Below are 19,465 nucleotides of genomic sequence, written 5' to 3' on the forward strand. Positions count from 1 at the left end.
ATAGACAGATAGATAGGAGGGTGTTACCGGAGTCTGCCTGCTCAAGGCTACACCTGGAGTGGAAAGCCACCACCGGCGCAGCGGTATGAGCGAGAGTGTAGTCTCGTCAGGGAACCTCTCGCTACAAAGGAGACCACACTCCCCTGCAACAGGACGTAGCGCAGCAGCCTTGGGCTGCAGGAGGCAATAGATAAAAAGACGAAGTCTTGGCCAACGGCAGGACGCGAGGACTCTGAGTTACGAGAGATCCTACCAGGAGGGCCGGGCAAGACGTCATGGTGTGTGTGTGTGTGGGAGCCTGGGTTCGTATCCCGTGGGATATTGTGCCATATTCCAGTGTGTGTGTGTGTGTGTGTGTGTGTGTGTGTGTGTGTGTGTGTGTGTGTGGAAGGGTAGTGAGAGTGAGGAGGAGGGGAAAGGACTGACCCCATTCGAACCCGATCCCTCGCCCCTTTACCCTGTCCCTCCCATTCTCACGCGCCCCCCTTGTAACACAGCCAGTCCCCCCCATCCATGCAGCCTCTCTCTCTCTCTCTCTCTCTCTCTCTCTCTCTCTCTCTAACTTTCTCCCAGGCGCCTCCCCCTCTCTACTCCCCCCCCCCCTCACCGTCCTGACCTCGTCGTCCCGTCCGTGACTCGTGACCTGGGAGGAGTTGGGGAGGGGGGGGGTCAACACAACCCCTCCTCCCCTCACCTCCCCTCTCCCATCCTTGGGGGAAAGGGGTTAATACTGGAGCAACACGAAAGGTTCTCGTGGGAGGAGGAGGAGGAGGAGGAGGAGGAGGAGGAGGAGGAGGAGGAGGAGGAGGAGTCGAGAGAGGGCCAGGTAGCCACGCCCCACACCCCATTAACCAGGGTCTGTTGTCTCCCACACCAGCTGATCATCGCCCTCATGTTCACCACCTGTTGTGTACAAACATGGCTTATATATCCTTCCTTCCTCACTGTTATATATATATATATATATATATATATATATATATATATATATATATATATATATATATATATATATATATATATATATATTATCCCTGGGGATAGGGGAGAAAGAATACTTCCCACGTATTCCCTGCGTGTCGTAGAAGGCGACTAAAAGGGGAGGGAGCGGGGGGCTGGAAATCCTCCCCTCTCGTTTTCAATTTTCCAAAAGAAGGAACAAAGAAGGGAGCCAAGTGAGGGTACTCCCTCAAAGGCCCAGTCCTCTGTTCTAAATGCTACCTCGCTAACGCGGGAAATGACGAACAGTATGAATGGAAAAATATATATATATGTGTGTGTGTGTGTGTGTGTGTGTGTGTGTGTGTGTGTGTGTGTGTGTGTGTGTGTCTCGTATAATGTCTCAAGTTCACCTAGTTCGCTGGAGATCCGTCACTGTATATCAGACAGAGAAGGTCACGAACGCACGAAGAACACCGAACGAACAGGTTTTCCATCTGGGCCAAGTGTGAACGCATCCACGTCTGGGGTGCGTCATACTGGACCAGACAGTGCGTACGTAGCGAGGGTGATCGATGCGTTAATACGCAAGGGGAAAAAAATATTAATAACATGGTACGTATTTGAGCAGACGTCATGACAACAGACAACGACATTACGACCCTTGAACACGATGGTACGACCCTTGAACACGATGGTACGACCCTTGAACACGATGGTACGATCCTTGAACACGACGGTACGACCCTTGAACACGACGGTACGACCCCTGAACACGACATTACGACCCTTTGAACACGACATTACGACCCTTGAGCACGACCCTTAACCCCCCGACGTACAACCCTTGTGAGTCGAAGCGAAGGCCCGGGGGGGGAGGGTCATCACTAACCCACGGGTCGTACCGCGTTGACCTGCAAGGGTCGTACAGCGTCGTCCAAGCAAAGTTGAAAAAAAACCATTGTTGCCGACGCCATGCCACACATCGTTAACCTGCGTCCATTATCAATCCAGAACCACACCCGCTACGGTGACACAGAGACGAGATAACAGACGAGAACTGACAGACAGACAGACAGACAGACAGACAGACAGACAGACAGGAGGCGACACAGAGACGAGATAACAGACGATAACTGACAGACAGACAGACAGGAGGCGACACAGAGACGAGATAACAGACGATAACTGATAGACAGACAGACAGATACGAGGAAAACGGGACGTTGGAAGGAAAATGAGACATATAGCAATAAATACAAATAAATTGTTGATTACGGCAGGAGACATGATCATGTGAAGTTATGTAAGAGACTGGGGGAGATATCCACACTGGGGGAGGGGAGATGGAGAGACCAGGGGGAGATATCCACACTGGGGGAGGGGAGATGGAGAGACCAGGGGGAGATATCCACACTGGGGGAGGGGAGATGGAGAGACCAGGGGGAGATAACTACACTGGGGGAGGGGAGATGGAGAGACCAGGGGGAGATATCTACACTGGGGGAGGGAGATGGAGAGACCAGGGGGAGATATCCACACTGGGGGAGGGGAGATGGAGAGACCAGGGGGAGATATCCACACTGGGGGAGGGGAGATGGAGAGACCAGGGGGAGATATCTACACTGGGGGAGGGGAGATGGAGAGACCAGGGGGAGATATCTACACTGGGGGAGGGGAGATGGAGAGACCAGGGGGAGATATCCACACTGGGGGAGGGGAGATGAAGAGACCAGGGGGAGATATCTACACTGGGGGAGGGGAGATGGAGAGACCAGGGGGAGATATCCACACTGGGGGAGGGGAGATGGAGAGACCAGGGGGAGATATCCACACTGGGGGAGGGGAGATGGAGAGACCAGGGGGAGATATCCACACTGGGGGAGGGGAGATGGAGTGACCAGGGGGAGATATCCACACTGGGGGAGGGGAGATGGAGAGACCAGGGGGAGATATCCACACTGGGGGAGGGGAGATGGAGAGACCAGGGGGAGATATCTACACTGGGAGAGGGGAGATGGAGAGACCAGGGGGAGATATCCACACTGGGGGAGGGGAGATGGAGAGACCCCAGGGGGAGATATCCACACTGGGGGAGGGGAGATGGAGAGACCCCAGGGGGAGATATCTACACTGGGGGAGGGGAGATCCAAGACCTGCTATGAAGTGTGTGTGTGTGTGTGTGTGTGTGTGTGTGTGTGTGTGTGTGTGTGTGTGTGTGAAGGAGAGACAAGGAGGGTTCGACGAGACAAGGGCGTCCTGGACGGTGTCCTCTGGCGAGACAAAGGGCCGCCAAGGGCAGACGCCGCCCTGAGAGACGGTGGGTCCCACCCTGACCTCATGCAGGGGGGGAGGGGGGCGGGGGGTCTGACCCTCAACTGCCTGGGAGAGAGAGAGAGAGAGAGAGAGAGAGAGAGAGAGAGAGAGAGAGAGAGAGGGTGGGTACGTCGACGTCCGGAGGGGGGGGGGTCTGTCTGTGTTGAGCGCTACCCGCCCGTCTCACAGCCCAAGGGCGCTCCAATGGTTTGGTTCTGAGCCTGAGAGCCAGGCGCTGATTGGTGCGTAGCTGGGGCTTGATGCTGCTGATTGGTCTAGCAGGACGCTGAGCCTGAGAGCCAGGCGCTGATTGGTGCGTTGCTGGGAACCACCGATGGATGCTGATTGGCTTATTCCCAAGCTTCTCTCACCAATGGTAAGCTGTTAGAGGTCATTTCGTAACGAGGAGGAAGAAAATCACCACAAGGGTAAGATACGTCGGGGGGAAAAAAGATAAGAACAGATAACACAATCGCTTTGTTTACCTGCGTCAGGATCTGCTCTCAGTGGGCGAACCCCCGCGCAGCTCTCAGGGAGCTGACCACGTCCACCGGGCGGGACCAGAGGTCGAGGAGATGAGGGACGGGGCGGGAAGAGGACGAGGAGGAGGTGGCGCATGTGAGTGTGTCTGGGTCATGAGTATGGCACATCGTGTGTGTGTGTGTGTGTGTGTGTGTGTGTGTGTGTGTGTGTGTGTGTGTTACGTCATTGGTAAACGGCGACAGAGCGTGTAGCAAAGCCAGGCAAGACAACACTTGGCGCCACCTTGTGCTGGGTTACGAACCCCCAACCACCACCACACCGAGCCAGGACGAAGGATAAACACGTAAACACGACCTCACGCACAAGGCGACGGGTCTGTACCATCATAACAGGTGTCTCACGAGGGAAATGGGATAAAGGAGAGAGGCGCACACACACACACACACACACACACACACCACACACACACACACACACACACACACACACCACACACACACACACACACACACACACACACACCACACACACACACACACACACAGAAGGACGAGAGAATCGCATTTGTTAAGGGCCACACGATCCGTGTGACACCAAAGGTAAAATGAAGATATATATGTGTTTATCATGCTATCGTCGCCTGACACACCCCCACACCACACACACACCACCAATTGACCCCCACAACCCACCCACCACCACGAAGTGGGGAGGGTACTGCAGAAGTGGGGGAAGGGGGAGGAGATCCTCCTGGGGCCCAACCCACCCACTCTACCCTTCCTCCTAGAGAGAGAGAGAGAGAGAGAGAGAGAGAGAGAGAGAGAGAGAGAGAGAGAGAGAGAGAGAGAGAGAGAGAGAGAGTAACCCACCGCGACCATCAACCCACCATCCCAACCTACCTGCTCGGGAGAGATGAAGAGAGAAAGAGGCAGAAGTAACCCACCCACCCACCCCCAACCACCAACCCACCTCGACAAAGGAATGTCTAAACCCCACACTCTATAATCATCAGGGTGGGCGGGGTGTGGGTGGGTCGGGGGTGGGCAGGAGAAAGTCCCTTCCAATAAACATTTGGACAAAGAAAACTTGACACACACAGACATGCACGATGGTACAAGGGAAAATGTTGAATAACTTGATCATGCAGACACACCTCTAACAACAACCTCCCCCCCCCCCCGCGCCCCCCCCAAGACGGGAGGGTCATGCACGCATGTGTACAGAGGAGCGACATGGCCCTCGTGTGTGCATGACCTCCCCGGAGACACCGCTGAGGGGCGTGAGGAACCGATGGTGATAACAGAATGTAGATAGATAGATAGATAAAAAAGAGAAAGATAGACAATGGACAGCGTCATCCACAGATAAGATAAGGTCCCTTAGATAAGATAAGGTCCCTCGGATAAGATAAGATCCCTTAGATAAGATAAGGTCCCTTAGATAAGATAAGGTCCCTTAGATAAGATAAGGTCCCTTAGATAAGATAAGGTCACTTAGATAAGACAAGGTCCCTCTCTTGCCTTTGTGTGTGTGTGTGTGTGTGTGTGTGTGTGTGTGTGTGTGTGTGTGTCAAGAAACAGCCTTACATGTTACATAATCTGATAACACTACAGTCACCTGGGAACGAGCACTGACCATCCTTGCCGGATGGGTTATAAAAGCCGAGTTCTTCCCAGATGGCAAAAATGTCACTTGTCATACAGGTTTGCACACACACACACACACACACCAGCCTTCCACAGCCAGTACATTACCTCGTGTCGGAGAGCCTCCCATCCAGTAAGATTTATCACACACACACACACACACACACACACACACACACACACCTGCTCTTATCATACACGTAAACATTATGTTCACCCCACACCGGTCAAGCGAGAGAGGTGGGGAAAGGGAAACAAAATGTAAAATGCAATTCATTTTCCACACACTTACCTGAAGGTAAGTTTTGACGACTGCCCTTCCTTAAGGATTGAGGGAACAAAGACATAATATTTTAGGAGTCTACTTTATTCACATATACACAAATAACAATGACAATATATATATATATATATATAAAGAGGTTACGGAGGAAGGGTGTGGTGGAGGGGGGGGAGTTTGAACAAAGACATACGAACAATATGAACCAAAGAGGAATTACAGACGTGGTGATAAAAGTACAATAATGCAAGAATGAGGGAGAGATACACAAATACATAAAACATGACGGATAACAGGAACACACACACACACACACACACACAAGTACAGCAAAGGCAAGATCGCCAGTCTTCGTCAACCCACCAATATTCATTCATCTTCAGATTGTGGGCTGCAACCAGACTTCCGGCCAATATACATCACAGCAAGACCATACAATATATAATATATATATATATATATATATATATATATATATATATATATATATATATATATATAGTATTTATTATCATCTTTATATACAGTACAACATCAAAAAATATTTCTTCTTTCTTAAGCCTACCTGAATCATTCACTTTACTGTACCGTGACGTTGCGAATATAACAAGGGAAAACAGCACAAACAAAAAAAGGTATCTATCCAGTTATAGAGAGATAACCGTGGCCAATTTATTCTATGTATAGCAAGGTTGACTTCTTTAAATGTATTCTTTTATAGAAACTCAAAAATCGGGATAAAGAACGAGGGGAGGGGGGGGGGGAATCTAACAATGTTCAAGTCCCGAGTATTTCGCATTTCTGATGTTGTATATGTATATACATACATACTAATATTACATATATAACCGTATGTACTCATCTACATGACTTGGCACGAAAACAAAGCCAGAAATGAGAGAGAGAAATCTCTGTCGTATTCCAAAGACAAGTTGAGGAGAGAGAAGAGTGAGTTTCCTCACTGACCAGATCCTATGGTTCGCTCAGGTGCGAGTTAGCAGACAGACACTAACTGTTATATCACACATATATATATATATATATATATATATATATATATATATATATATATATGTATATATATATATATATATATATATATATATATAACGAACGACAGATGAAGAAGCTTGTGTTATGCTCCCAGCTGAGGCACTGGGGAGAGAGAGACTCACAGGGCACCCTGAGAGAAACAGCTGAGGATTATCCCCCCTGCTCCCAGCTGAGGCAATGGAGAGAGAGAGACTCACAGGGCACCCTTAGAGAAACAGCTGAGGATCATCGCCCTTGGGTTCCTGTTGTATCCCAAGGGCGCACGACACCCCCAACATGCTGGAACGCCCCGCAACACGACACCCACCTCTTCATGGTCGACAGTCCTCCAGAGTCTGGATGTGAGGAGGAATGTCGAGTGCTTAAAACGCTACTGGAGGAGGTAACTGGATCTCTGAGGGAGGGAAGACGACCCCATTGACTCCAGGCCTCACGCGGTTCCCGATCAGGGCGGTGCTAACGACCCGGTCGTCGTCGAATAGGTCGTCCAGATCAAAGCGGTCGTCCAGGTCGAACCGGTCGTCGTCGAATCGGTCGTCCAGATCGAATCGGTCGTCCAGATCGAATCGGTCATCAAGATCGAATCGGTCGTCCAGGTCGAATCGGTCATCATCGAATCGGTCGTCCAGATCGAATCGGTCATCATCGAATCGGTCGTCCAGATCGAATCTGTCGTCCAGATCGAATCGGTCATCATCGAATCGGTCGTCCAGATCGAATCGGTCGTCCAGGTCGAATCGGTCGTCATCAAAGAAGTCATCCAGGTCGTCCCTATCATCCTCCACGATAATGATCGGGCCTCGTGTGCCCTGTGGAAGCCTACCACCTCCAACTCTTCCAGGTATCGACGAACCTACGCTGGAACGCAGTCCGGCGCCTCCTAGGGAACCTAATGTAGAGGGAAGACCTGGAAGGGGAACTCCGACGCTTCCTCTGGAACCTCCTGTAGAAGAGAGGCCTGGAAGGGGAACTCCGACGTTTCCTCTGGAACCTCCTGTAGAAGAGAGGCCTGGAAGGGGAACTCCGACGTTTCCTCTGGAACCTCCTGTAGAAGAGAGGCCTGGGAGGGGAACTCCGACGTTTCCTCTGGAACCTCCTGTAGAAGAGAGGCCTGGGAGGGGAACTCCCACGTTTGCTGCTCCACTCTGAGAGGTTCCAGTCGACGGAATACCTGGAAGAGGGATCCCAAAGCCTGTTCCCCTGCTGCTCTGCGATGGACTGACAGCCCCCGGTATTCTCTGCGTCTGTCCGCTGGTTCTCTGAGCTCCCCTGGAACTTGAGGGCACTCGCCTACTCGACGAAGGGCTTCCAGTGCCTCTCTGAGTTGGTAGAGGTACTCCGACAGACTGCGCGGGCCTTGCAGTCTGTGGGGTTCGACGCCCGAACGTGGTGCTTCCCCTGCTGCCACCGCTGGTCGAGGCCGTTGTGGCCGGTCTTGTGGATGGCGAGGCAGGCTGGCCGAAGCCAAGGTTCTGGACCGTCCTGCTGCTGCCTGGAGCAGGGGTCTGGACTCTGGATGCTTGTGTCTGCGGCCTCGTGCTGGCGAGGTTAACACCGCGGCTGCCTTGTGTCCTGCGACCGCTAGTGCTGCTGGTGCTGGTCTGTGCTGCCCTGTCCTGGCTGGAGAAGCCCTGAGAGCCTCTGGTTCCAGCAGGCGACGACAGCGAAGCGCCAACACCGGCGGTAGACCCTACTGGACGGCGTGACACTGACACCCTCGTGGGCGGCCTTACCGTTGGTGTCCGGGGTCTAAAAGTCGTCGGAGCTACGGCGCCTGAAGAGCGGCTCGCTCCTGCCGGGGATAACCTGGTGGATGGGCTCGGCGAGGGAGTGGGCCTTCTTGGACTCACAGACGCCCTCTGCGAACCCCCCCTGCCTTGCTGCCCCGACCCGCCGCTGAAACTACTCTGCCCTGCGACCCTGGACGAGGGAGGAACGCGACCCTGCGCCGAGGAGGAGGAGGAGGAGGAGGTCGTCCCCTGGGGTCTCGCTGCGGGTGCTGGGGTTCGAACCGACGTCTGGCCCGAGACTCTCCCGAAGCCTGATCCCCTGAAGGAGGAGGAGGAGGAGGAGGAGGAGGATCCGCCGCCGGCACCGCCTCCAGCCTGCTGGCCTGAGGAGGAGGAGGAGGAGGCGGAGGACCTGGAGGGCACCCTGCCGATCTCCGCGTTGACGCCGAAGTGGCTGGAGGAGGTGGTGCAGTCCACGTTGTACCACCAGTCGCACACCAGCTGCTGCTGCTGGAAGATGGTGCCGTTCGGGCAGAGGAAGCTGTCCATCCGTCCGTCAGCGTGACACACGTGGAACACCTGCGGGTCACATAACCTGGTTACACACACACACACGCACACACACACACACACACACACACACACACACACACACACACACACACGCACGTTACGATGCATAGGGGGGGGGGGACACAGGCGTCACCCGTTACCGTAGCGACCGTAACGCAGGTAACACCAAGGGATCTACCGTTACCTCCTACGTCACCACGGGTTAGAACATCACCTGGCTATCGAAGTGGCTATGGGGGCGTGGGCGGAGAGGCGTGGGCGTGGGGGCGCGGGGGTTGGGGGTAGGGAACGCACGCCTCAGTCGACGCGCCTCGGCCTAACACTCAGTAACGTTACGTCACTGGACGTAATCAACGGTGCTGTTTTGTTCTTTTTTTCTTTTGCGACCTTTCACCGGCTGGCTGATGGAGGAGTTCGTCTGGAGGGAGGGAGGGAGGGAAGGGAGGGAGGGAAGGGAGGGAGGGAAGGGGAGGGAGGGAGGGAGGGAGGGAGGGAAGGGAGGGAGGAGACGCCGACGACAATAACAACTCCCCCAAGTCATGACAGAGTCGACCTCCTCCGCTCCGAACACGCGAGGGGACATGTGGTACTTCAAAGGCTCTCCCTCCCTCTCTCCCTCCCTCTCTCCCTCCCTCTCCCTCTCCCTCCCTCTCTCTCTCCCTCTCCCTCCCTCCCTCTCTCCCTGTGACACGCCACGTTTTCTCTGCTCCACTGTGGACTCTTTTTTTTTTTTTTGAACGCTTCCCTGCATGTAAACAACCTGATCACAATGAACGTTCTTCGAGTTAACGAGCAGTTCACACGATGGTTAGATCATTAACGCCATCATAAGGATGGGCTCGTTATTCTTAGGTTAATAACTGCGTAAACAATGGTTAGAACATGAACTCGTGATTCCCACACCACAGAAACAACACTTCACATACGAACAAACAAATGTTTATCAAAGGATTAATTCTTAATGAACGCAATTAACATCTAAAGTAATTAATATTCACTTTGGTATAATTATGACCTTATTGTCTCAAGTTAATTCATCAGTCTATCATTCTTGTTGAAATTCATGTAACTGCTAAATCATAATATATATATATATATATATATATATATATATATATATATATATATATATATATATATATATATATATATATATATATATATATCATTACAATAATGTTACATTGACTCCAGAGGAAAATATTACTTAATAAAGTAGACTGAAATACTTCTCACTTGTTACTTAATGAGGTAATTACTTATCAATACTTAATGAAATGAACCACATTATGATAATAACCTCTGGCTTCACCCACACACACACACACACACACATGTATACACCCCCCCCCACACACACACACATGTATACCCCCCCCACACACACACATGTATACCCCCCCCACACACACATGTATACCCCCACACACACACATATGTATACACCCCCCCACACACACACATGTATACACCCCCCACACACACACATGTATACACCCCCACACACACATGTATACCCCCCCACACACACACACATGTATACACCCCTCCCCCCCACACACACATGTATACACCCCCCACACACACACATGTATACACCCCCCACACACACACATATGTATACACCCCCCACACACACATGTATACACCTAGACAGCGTACGGGATACGAACCTGGCATCCTGTATCGGTGTCGGCGTAATAGCCATGGCTCTTGTCCCTGCAGGAGAAGGCTGTGTCCGGCACCGAGTTGAAGATGGGGAAGTCTTGCCCAGGGGAGCCGACACCTACGGCCCGGGGCACGCGCCTCCTGCCGATCATGACTGCCCCTTCCACCACCACGTCGTCCAGGGCGTCCCTCACCACCCGCCAGGAGGAGGAAGGGCCTCCTCCTCCTCCTCCAAGACCATCGTCGTCCAGTACATCAGGGAGGGACGGCGGGGAGTCTATCCCTTCGTCAGATAGGTCCTGGATGGCCGGGGTGCTGCCTGCCCGCGTGAGGACCAACGCCAACCCTACAGCAGGAGAGAGAGGAAGACAGGAGGTGCCTGTAGGAGCTGTCATTACTACACCACCACCACCACCACCAGGACACGCCCCGCTCCTGACGAAGGTACTCCCGGCTGAGCCTTATGGCCCCCCTCTCATGAGGGACCAAAACCGCATAGGTTCGAATCCTTGTCGTGGCAGCCGGTCCACAGTCCACCCCAGCAGTTCATCCTCCCCTAGGGGGCTGGTCGATAGAATGAGCCACCTGGTATACGCCATGTAAGTGTGTGTGTGTGTGTGTGTGTGTGTGTTGTGTGTGTGTGTGTGTGTGTGTGTGTGTGTGTGTGTGTGTGTGTGTGTGTGTGTGTGTGTGTGTGTGTGCTGTAGGAGTTAAAGTTGGTTCGTAGATGAGGTTAGGGTGGGGGAACGAGGTTTGTAAGCGTCCTGTAAGCGCGAGGAAGCCAGAGGGAAGACACATGGCACAGGCGAGGAGAGCGGTCGCACACAAGACACGAGAGACAGAGGGCGACGACCATACAGTTGGTCAAGAACACGCGCACACACTCGAGAACAACACAACATACAAGCAAAAACACTACATACAAACACAAAACAACACACAAACACAACCAACGAGATCAAAGAGATCATGCTGTAACACACACAGTGGTTGGCAAAGAGTAAGGTTCATATATAAAGCAAATTTGGCAACACACTGTTCACACGAAGCGACACCGAGCGGCCACTGAAAGGATGAGCCAGGTGAAACGGAGGGGCCAGGTGAAGACGGGGCAGTGAAGCACGGAGGAGCCAGGAAGACGTGGAGGCAGGTGAAGACGGGAGGGGCCAGGTTGAAACCAGGTGAAGACGGAGGAAGCCAGGTGAAACGGGAGGACCAGGTGAAGACGGAGAGGAGCCAGGTGAAGACGGGAGGAACCAGGTGAAGACGGGAGGACCAGGTGAAGACGGGGGGCCAGGTGAGACGGGAGGAGCCAGGTGAAGACGGAGGAGCCAGGTGAAGACGGGAGGAAACAGGTGAAGACGGAGGAACCAGGTGAAGACGGGAGGGCCAGTGAAGACGGGAGGGCCAGGTGAAGACGGGAGGAGCCAGGTGAAGACGGGAGGGGCCAGGTGAAGACGGGAGGGGCCAGGTTGAGACGGAGGGCCAGGAAGACGGAGGGGGCCAGGTGAAGACGGGAGGAGCCAGGTGAAGACGGGAGGGGCCAGGTGAAGACGGGAGGACCAGGTGAAGACGGGAGGAACCAGGTGAAGGACGGGAGGGGCCAGGTGAAGACGGGAGGAGCCAGGTGAAGACGGAGGGAACAGGTGAAGACGGGAGGGGCCAGGTGAAGACGGGAGGGGCCAGGTGAAGACGGGAGGGGCCAGGTGAAGACGGGAGGACCAGGTGAAGACGGGAGGAGCCAGGTGAAGACGGGAGGAGCCAGGTGAAGACGGGAGGAACCAGGTGAAGACGGGAGGGGCCAGGTGAAGACGGGAGGAGCCAGGTGAAGACGGGAAGGACCAGTGAAGACGGGAGGGGCCAGGTGAAGACGGGAGGAGCCAGGTGAAGACGGAGGAACCAGGTGAAGACGGGAGGAGCCAGGTGAAGACGGGAGGAGCCAGGTGAAGACGGGAGGAGCCAGGTGAAGACGGGAGGAGCCAGGTGAAGACGGGAGGAGCCAGGTGAAGACGGGAGGAGCCAGGTGAAGACGGGAGGAGCCAGGTGAAGACGGGAGGGGCCAGGTGAAGACGGGAGGAGCCAGGTGAAGACGGGAGGAGCCAGGTGAAGACGGGAGGAACCAGGTGAAGACGGGAGGAGCCAGGTGAAGACGGGAGGGGCCAGGTGAAGACGGGAGGGGCCAGGTGAAGACGGGAGGAGCCAGGTGAAGACGGGAGGAGACCAGGTGAAGACGGGAGGGAGCCAGGTGAAGACGGGAGGAGCCAGGTGAAGACGGGAGGAGCCAGGTGAAGACGGGAGGAACCAGGTGAAGACGGGAGGAGCCAGGTGAAGACGGGAGGAGCCAGGTGAAGACGGGAGGGGCCAGGTGAAGACGGGAGGACCAGGTGAAGACGGGAGGAACCAGGTGAAGACGGGAGGGGCCAGGTGAAGACGGGAGGAGCCAGGTGAAGACGGGAGGAGCCAGGTGAAGACGGGAGGAGCCAGGTGAAGACGGGAGGAGCCAGGTGAAGACGGGAGGAGCCAGGTGAAGACGGGAGGAGCCAGGTGAAGACGGAGGACCAGTGAAGACGGGAGGACCAGGTGAAGACGGGAGGGGCCAGGTGAAGACGGGAGGAGCCAGGTGAAGACGGGAGGAGCCAGGTGAAGACGGGAGGAGCCAGGTGAAGACGGGAGGGGCCAGGTGAAGACGGGAGGAACCAGGTGAAGACGGGAGGAGCCAGGTGAAGACGGAGGAGCCAGGTGAAGACGGGAGGAGCCAGGTGAAGACGGGAGGAGCCAGGTGAAGACGGGAGGAGCCAGGTGAAGACGGGAGGAGCCAGGTGAAGACGGGAGGAGCCAGGTGAAGACGGGAGGAGGCCAGGTGAAGACGGAGGAGCCAGGTGAAGACGGGAGGAGCCAGGTGAAGACGGGAGGGCCAGGTGAAGACGGGAGGACCAGGTGAAGACGGGAGGAAGCCAGGTGAAGACGGGAGGAGCCAGGTGAAGACGGGAGGAGCCAGGTGAAGAGGGAGGAACAGGGGGAAGACGGAGGAGCCAGTGAAGACGGAGGAGCCAGTGAAGACGGGAGGAGCAGGTGAAGACGGGAGGAGCCAGGTGAAGACGGGAGGACCAGTGAAGACGGAGGAACCAGGTGAAGACGGGAGGGCCAGGTGAAGACGGGAGGAGCCAGGTGAAGACGGGAGAAGCCAGGTGAAGACGGGAGGAGCCAGGTGAAGACGGGAGGACCAGGTGAACGGGAGGGCATGAAGACGGGAGGACCAGGTGAAGACGGGAGGAACCAGGTGAAGACGGGAGGAGCCAGGTGAAGACGGGAGGAGCCAGGTGAAAACGGGAGAGCCAGTGAAGACGGGAGGACCAGGTGAAGACGGGAGGGGCCAGGTGAAGACGGGACAGTAGGACCGGTGAAGACGGGAGGAGGCAGGTGAAAGACGGGAGGACCAGGTGAAGACGGGAGGAGCCAGGTGAAGACGGGGATCCCAGTGAAGGGACGGACGGAGCCAGGTGAAGACGGGAGGATGCCAGGTGAGAGACGGAGGGGCCAGGTAAAGACGGGAGGACCAGTGAAACGGAGGAGCCAGGTGAAGACGGAGGGCCAGTGTGAGACGGGAGGATCCAGGGTGATGACGGGAGGAGCCAGGTGGAAGAGGGAGGTGCAGGTGAAGATGAGAGGAGCCAGGTGAAGACGGGTGGGAGCCAGGTGAAGACGGAGGAGCCAGGTGAAGACGGGAGGGACAGGTGAACGGGAGGACCAGGTTAAGCGGGAGGACCAGGTGAAGAGAATGAGGGGAGGAGACCAGGTGAAGACGGGAGGGCCAGGTGAAGACGGGAGGAGCCAGTGAAGGAGAAGGCTGAAGGAGGATCCAGTGAAGACGGGAGGGGAGGAAAGGGAGGAGGAAGACGGGAGCCAGGTGAAGACGGAGGAACCAGTGAAGACGGAGGAGGCCAGGTGAAGACGGGAGGAACCAGGTGAAGACGGGAGGGCCAGGTGAAGACGGGAGGAGCCAGGTGAACGACGGGAGGGGCAAGGTGAAGACGGGAGGAGCCAGGTGAAGACGGGAGGAAGACCAGGTGAAGACGGGAGGAGCCAGGTGAAGACGGGGAGGGACCAGGTGAATACGGGAGGAGCCAGGTGAAGACAGGGAGGAACCAGGTGAAGACGGGAGGGCCAGGTGAAGACGGGAGGAGCCAGGTGAAGACGGGAGGAGCCAGTGAAGACGGAGGAGGCCAGGTGGAGACGGGAGGAGCCAGGTGAAGACGGGAGGAGCCAGGTGAAGACGGGAGGAGCCAGTGAGAGCGGGAGGAGCCAGGTGAAGACGGGAGGAGGCCCAGGTGAAGACGGGAGGAGCCAGGTGAAGACGGAGGAGCCAGGTGAAGACGGGAGGAGCCAGTGAGACGGGAGGAGCCAGGTGAAGACGGGAGGAGCCAGGTGAGGACGGGAGGAGCCAGGTGGAGACGGGAGGAAAGCCAGGTGAAGACGGGAGGAGCCAGGTGAAGACGGGAGGAGCCAGGTGAAGACGGGAGGAGCCAGGTGAAGCCGGGAGGAGCCAGGTGAAGACGGAGGAGCCAGGTGAAGACGGAGGACGGAACCAGGTGAAGACGGGAGTGAGCCAGGTGAAGACGGGAGGAGCCAGGTGAAGACGGGAGGAGCCAGGTGAAGACGGAGGAGCCACGTGAATACGGGAGGAAGCCAAGGTGAAGACAGGGAGGAGCCATGAGTGAAGACGGGAGGAGGCCGGTGAGAGCGGGAGGAAGCCAGGTGAAGACGTGAGGAGCCAGTGAAGACGGGAGTGGGGCCAGTTGAAGACGGAGGAGCCAGGTGAAACAGGAGAACCAGGTGAACGGCGGAGGAGCCAGGTGAAGACGGAGTGGACCAGGTTGAAGAGGGAGGAGCCCGGCGTGAGACGGGAGAACCAGTCGTGAAGACGGGAGGAGCCAGGATGAAGCAGGAGGAACCAGGTGACGACGGGAGGAGGCAGGTGGAGACGGGAAGAACCAGGTGAAGACGGAGGAGCAGCTGAAGACGGGAGGAGCCAGGTGAGACGCGGAGGAGCAGGGGAGACGGGACAGAGAGACCAGGTAAGACGGGAGGAGCCAGGTGAAGACGGGAGGAGCCCTGCGCCATGTTGTGAGGGCTTCCCGCATGACCTGGGGTCAAACACCCCTGCAGCGACTAACTGGTCAACATATAACCTTCCCTGGCCAGGGAGAACGTACGAGACGGTCCGTCCATCACACGACGGTGGACGCACGACACACCGGTGACACCAGGTCACCACGTGCTCCTGTGGTGGTGTGGTGGCATGGTAGTGTGGTGGTGTGGAGGTGTGGTGCTGTAGTGTGGTGGTGTGGTGGCATGGTTAGTGTGGTGGTGTGGAGGTGTGGTGGTGTGGTGTGGTGTTGTGGAGGTTTGGCGTGGTGGCATGGTAGTGTGGTTAGTGTGGTGGTGTGGTGGTGTGGTTAGTGTGGTAGTGTGGTGGCCACAGTACGCGTCCCGTACACAGGGTTGGGCCACCAACCTCTCAAGGTGTGGACGACGAGACAGAGAGAGAGAGAGAGAGAGAGAGAGAGAGAGAGAGAGAGAGAGAGAGAGAGAGAGAGAGGAGTCGAAGTCAACCGAACTCTTCGTCTATCTGGCGATGAAAAGATCGTAACATTGACCCATATAACGTAACGTAACGTAACGTGTGTGTGTGTGTGTGGAGAGGTGGCCAGTATAGAGTCAGTGTCACGTCAGGGTGTGACCTGCGGCTGGCTGAATGGAACAAGAGGCGACGGGGTCGTACGTCCTCCAGTCGACGCCCCCCCCCCCCCCCCCCCACACACACACACACACAGAGCAGCGGTGGGTGGAAGGCCTGAAAGGGTGGAAGGGGGTGGAGGAGGAGGAGGAGGCTTTCCCGCTCTGGTGGAGGGGAGGAGGAGGAGGAAGGTGTGGAAGTGTGGTGAATGGGTGGACTGCCAGGTGGAAGATGATGTGGTGTACGACAGCACCACATATGGAGTACACAGCTGGAAGGGGCCCGTCGTGCCCAAGTATGCAAATGAGGCGTGAGTGTGGATGAGGCTGTGAGAGCCGGAGGGAGGGAGGGAGGGAGGGAGGGGAGGGAGGGCTCCCCTCCTCCTCCTCCTCCTCCTCCTCCTCCTCCTTCTTCTCTTCCTCCTCCTCCTTCTTCTCTTCCTCCTCCTCCTCCTTCTCTTCCTCCTCCTCTGTGCGACAGATGGATACAGACGAACGACTTTGTGATAACGACCTTACAGCTGGTGTACTGATCAGGGGGGCAGAACCCAGGTGGGGGGGGGGAGGGAGGCTGTGGGGGGGGGGGGAACAGGAGGGTATAACAAGCTGGTACAGACACACAGTCATGTCGGCCATAAAGATACTTAAAGAGAGATAATGAGTGCACATGAGGCGAGTGTGAGGTGGTGTGGCGGGGGAGTGAATGAGGAAAGTAGGCCAGAGTGAGGGGGGAGGGAGGGGGATGGAGGGAAGGGGGGGGCGAGACACCATCTTCATGTCTGCTACAGATGGTGTGTGTGGGGGAGGGAGGGGGGGGGGAGGTTGCGTCTGTCTGGACGCGTCCGGGCGCAACACAAAAGCCACCTACAGTACGTACAGACGCAGACGTGTATGATACACTACGTCTACAGAGACGGGTCATGTACGTACGTACGTCCCCGCTAATAACGCAACGTCTACAATGTACGTCACCCCTACTAACGCAACGTCTGCAATGTACGTCACCCCTACTAACGCAACGTCTGCAATGTACGTCCCCGCTAATAACGCAACGTCTACAATGTACGTCACCCCTACTAACGCAACGTCTACAATGTACGTCACCCCTACTAACGCAACGTCTACAATGTACGTCACCCCTACTAACGCAACGTCTACAATGTACGTCACCGCTACTAACGCAACGTCTACAATGTACGTCACCGCTACTAACGCAACGTCTACAATGTACGTCACCGCTACTAACGCAACGTCTACAACGTACGTCACCCCTACTAACGCAACGTCTACAACGTACGTCACCCCTACTAACGCAACGTCTACAACGTACGCAACCCCTACTAACGCAACGTCTACAACGTACGTCACCCCTACTAACGCAACGTCTACAACGTACGCAACCACTACTAACGCAAGGTCTACAATCAAACACATGTGGTCGACCTCCACAAACCTAGCCATCCCTCCCTCCCTGCCTATACTTCAACAACCACTTCAACAACTCTTAACGTAACGCTACGACCATATACCTCGCTGGCGAATCACCTTGTAACGTTCCATTATACACCCGACGCTACGACCAGGGGGACGCTACACCACCCGTGTCTACACAATACACAGTGATCGTAGTACGTGTATTAGTGTACGTATGGGGGCGGGGGTGTTGTGTGCTGGCTCACGCTATAGCTGGAGACTCCACATATATATATATATATATATATATATATATATATATATATATATATATATATATATATATATACTCCAGGGCCTTTTTCCAGAAGCCTGCAGCCCAAGTCAGCGCTACTTCCAGTAGCAGGGAAATTCGAACTCCTTTGGAGGAAGAAGTTCTCTGACGAGGCTGTACTCACTCCCCAGTCATATAGCCTCGTTAAAGGTCACTCTTCACCCTCGTCTTAACCACGAGCAGGTGGAGTCCGGTCGCACCGTGAACTTCCCACTCGAAGGCATTCCTTTCCCTGCAACTTGATGTAGCGCAGCCTGGGTGCCGCCCGGTAAACCAGTGGGGCCCCCTGGAGTAACTGCAAGGCCCTGGTTCACAAAATGAAACAGGTGATCCGGGACTTGACTCAGAGCCACGATGAACAATAGAACACAAAGATATGAAGAACACATAACTGTCGCTAAATATGTGAACAACCGCTACATTAAACTGATCCTCGTCTTCCACTTCCTCAGTGGCTACCAACATGTGTATATATATGTATAAAACACGTTTATCAACATAGTTTCGAGAACATTTTATCCGAAATATTCCACTGTTATCTATGCCCCTCCCTCCCCCCTGAATTACACAGGTCAATCACTTAGATAACGTGACGTCACGCCGCCACCAGCAGCAGCGCCCCCAACACAAGAGCTGGTCCAGCAGCAGCAGCAGCCTCACCTATCGCTAACATTAGCGCACTACCGCCATTCCACCAGCCTCCCATCTTTTAGGGACGGACTCTCTCTCTGTTGGGTTTTATCCTCGAGGCAGCGGCGTCTGGTCCCGCCGCCGTGGCACTGCTGTAACCGAAAGTGAGGTATATAAGTAACCAACTCCCGTAGCAGGAGTCACTCTTACTTTTATACGAGTTGCAAGTTACCAGCGACGCCCGAGTTGCCAGGTATCGCCGGGGAGAACAGTGGTCGCTCGGGAGGGAGAGAGGGAGGGGATCACCCTTGATATTTCACAATGTTCATTGTACTCTTGCTTTCTCGCTCGCTTTTACGGAGAAGTCACCAAGGACTCTGATGTCCAGTTTCCCAATCGTATGCAATACAATGATGAGGGAAATGGGTTTTGTCCGGTTCGTCTTTTAAAGATAACGAAAAATATGGCGCGAGTTATGAAACGGGAATTATCGTACGCCGCCGGGTGCACGCTTAACCTCATCTGACACAGGCGGTCTGCACGACCCTTGTGGCTCATCGTGTCCTGTCGTGATTTTGAGTAATATCGCGTTCGACCGTCGTTATACCGCTTAACACGAAAAGCTGTCCCTTATCCGGCAAAGATTTCATTTCTTAAAAAGAAA

At 54.9% G+C, this 19,465-nt stretch overlaps 1 protein-coding gene across 1 annotated transcript; it reads right to left on the reverse strand.

Annotated features, from left to right (window-relative positions):
* Positions 1-5,743: 5,743 nt before the first annotated feature.
* On the reverse strand, positions 5,744-18,973 carry LOC139751446 (uncharacterized). The gene is made up of 3 exons (XM_071666862.1): positions 18,832-18,973; positions 10,694-11,034; positions 5,744-9,026 (listed from the first exon to the last, which is right to left on the reverse strand). The coding sequence occupies exons 1-3, from the start codon at positions 18,875-18,877 to the stop codon at positions 7,080-7,082; spliced, it is 2,334 nt and encodes a 777-aa protein (XP_071522963.1). The 5' UTR covers positions 18,878-18,973; the 3' UTR covers positions 5,744-7,079.
* Between the last annotated feature and the right edge of the window lie 492 nt (positions 18,974-19,465).

This window comes from Panulirus ornatus, chromosome 11 (assembly GCF_036320965.1).
Source record: "Panulirus ornatus isolate Po-2019 chromosome 11, ASM3632096v1, whole genome shotgun sequence".
NCBI lineage: Eukaryota > Metazoa > Arthropoda > Malacostraca > Decapoda > Palinuridae > Panulirus > Panulirus ornatus.

Bases quoted from the DNA above. Each gene is read 5' to 3' on its own strand.
- LOC139751446 (XM_071666862.1), bottom strand. From the start codon at position 18,877: ATGGGAGGCTGGTGGAATGGCGGTAGTGCGCTAATGTTAGCGATAG. The intron at 11,035-18,831 runs GTGAGGCTGCTG...CTCCTGCTGTAG, and splicing joins TGCGCTAATGTTAGCGATAG to GGTTGGCGTTGGTCCTCACG. The intron at 9,027-10,693 runs GTTCGTATCCCG...TGTGACCCGCAG, and splicing joins ACACCGATACAGGATGCCAG to GTGTTCCACGTGTGTCACGC.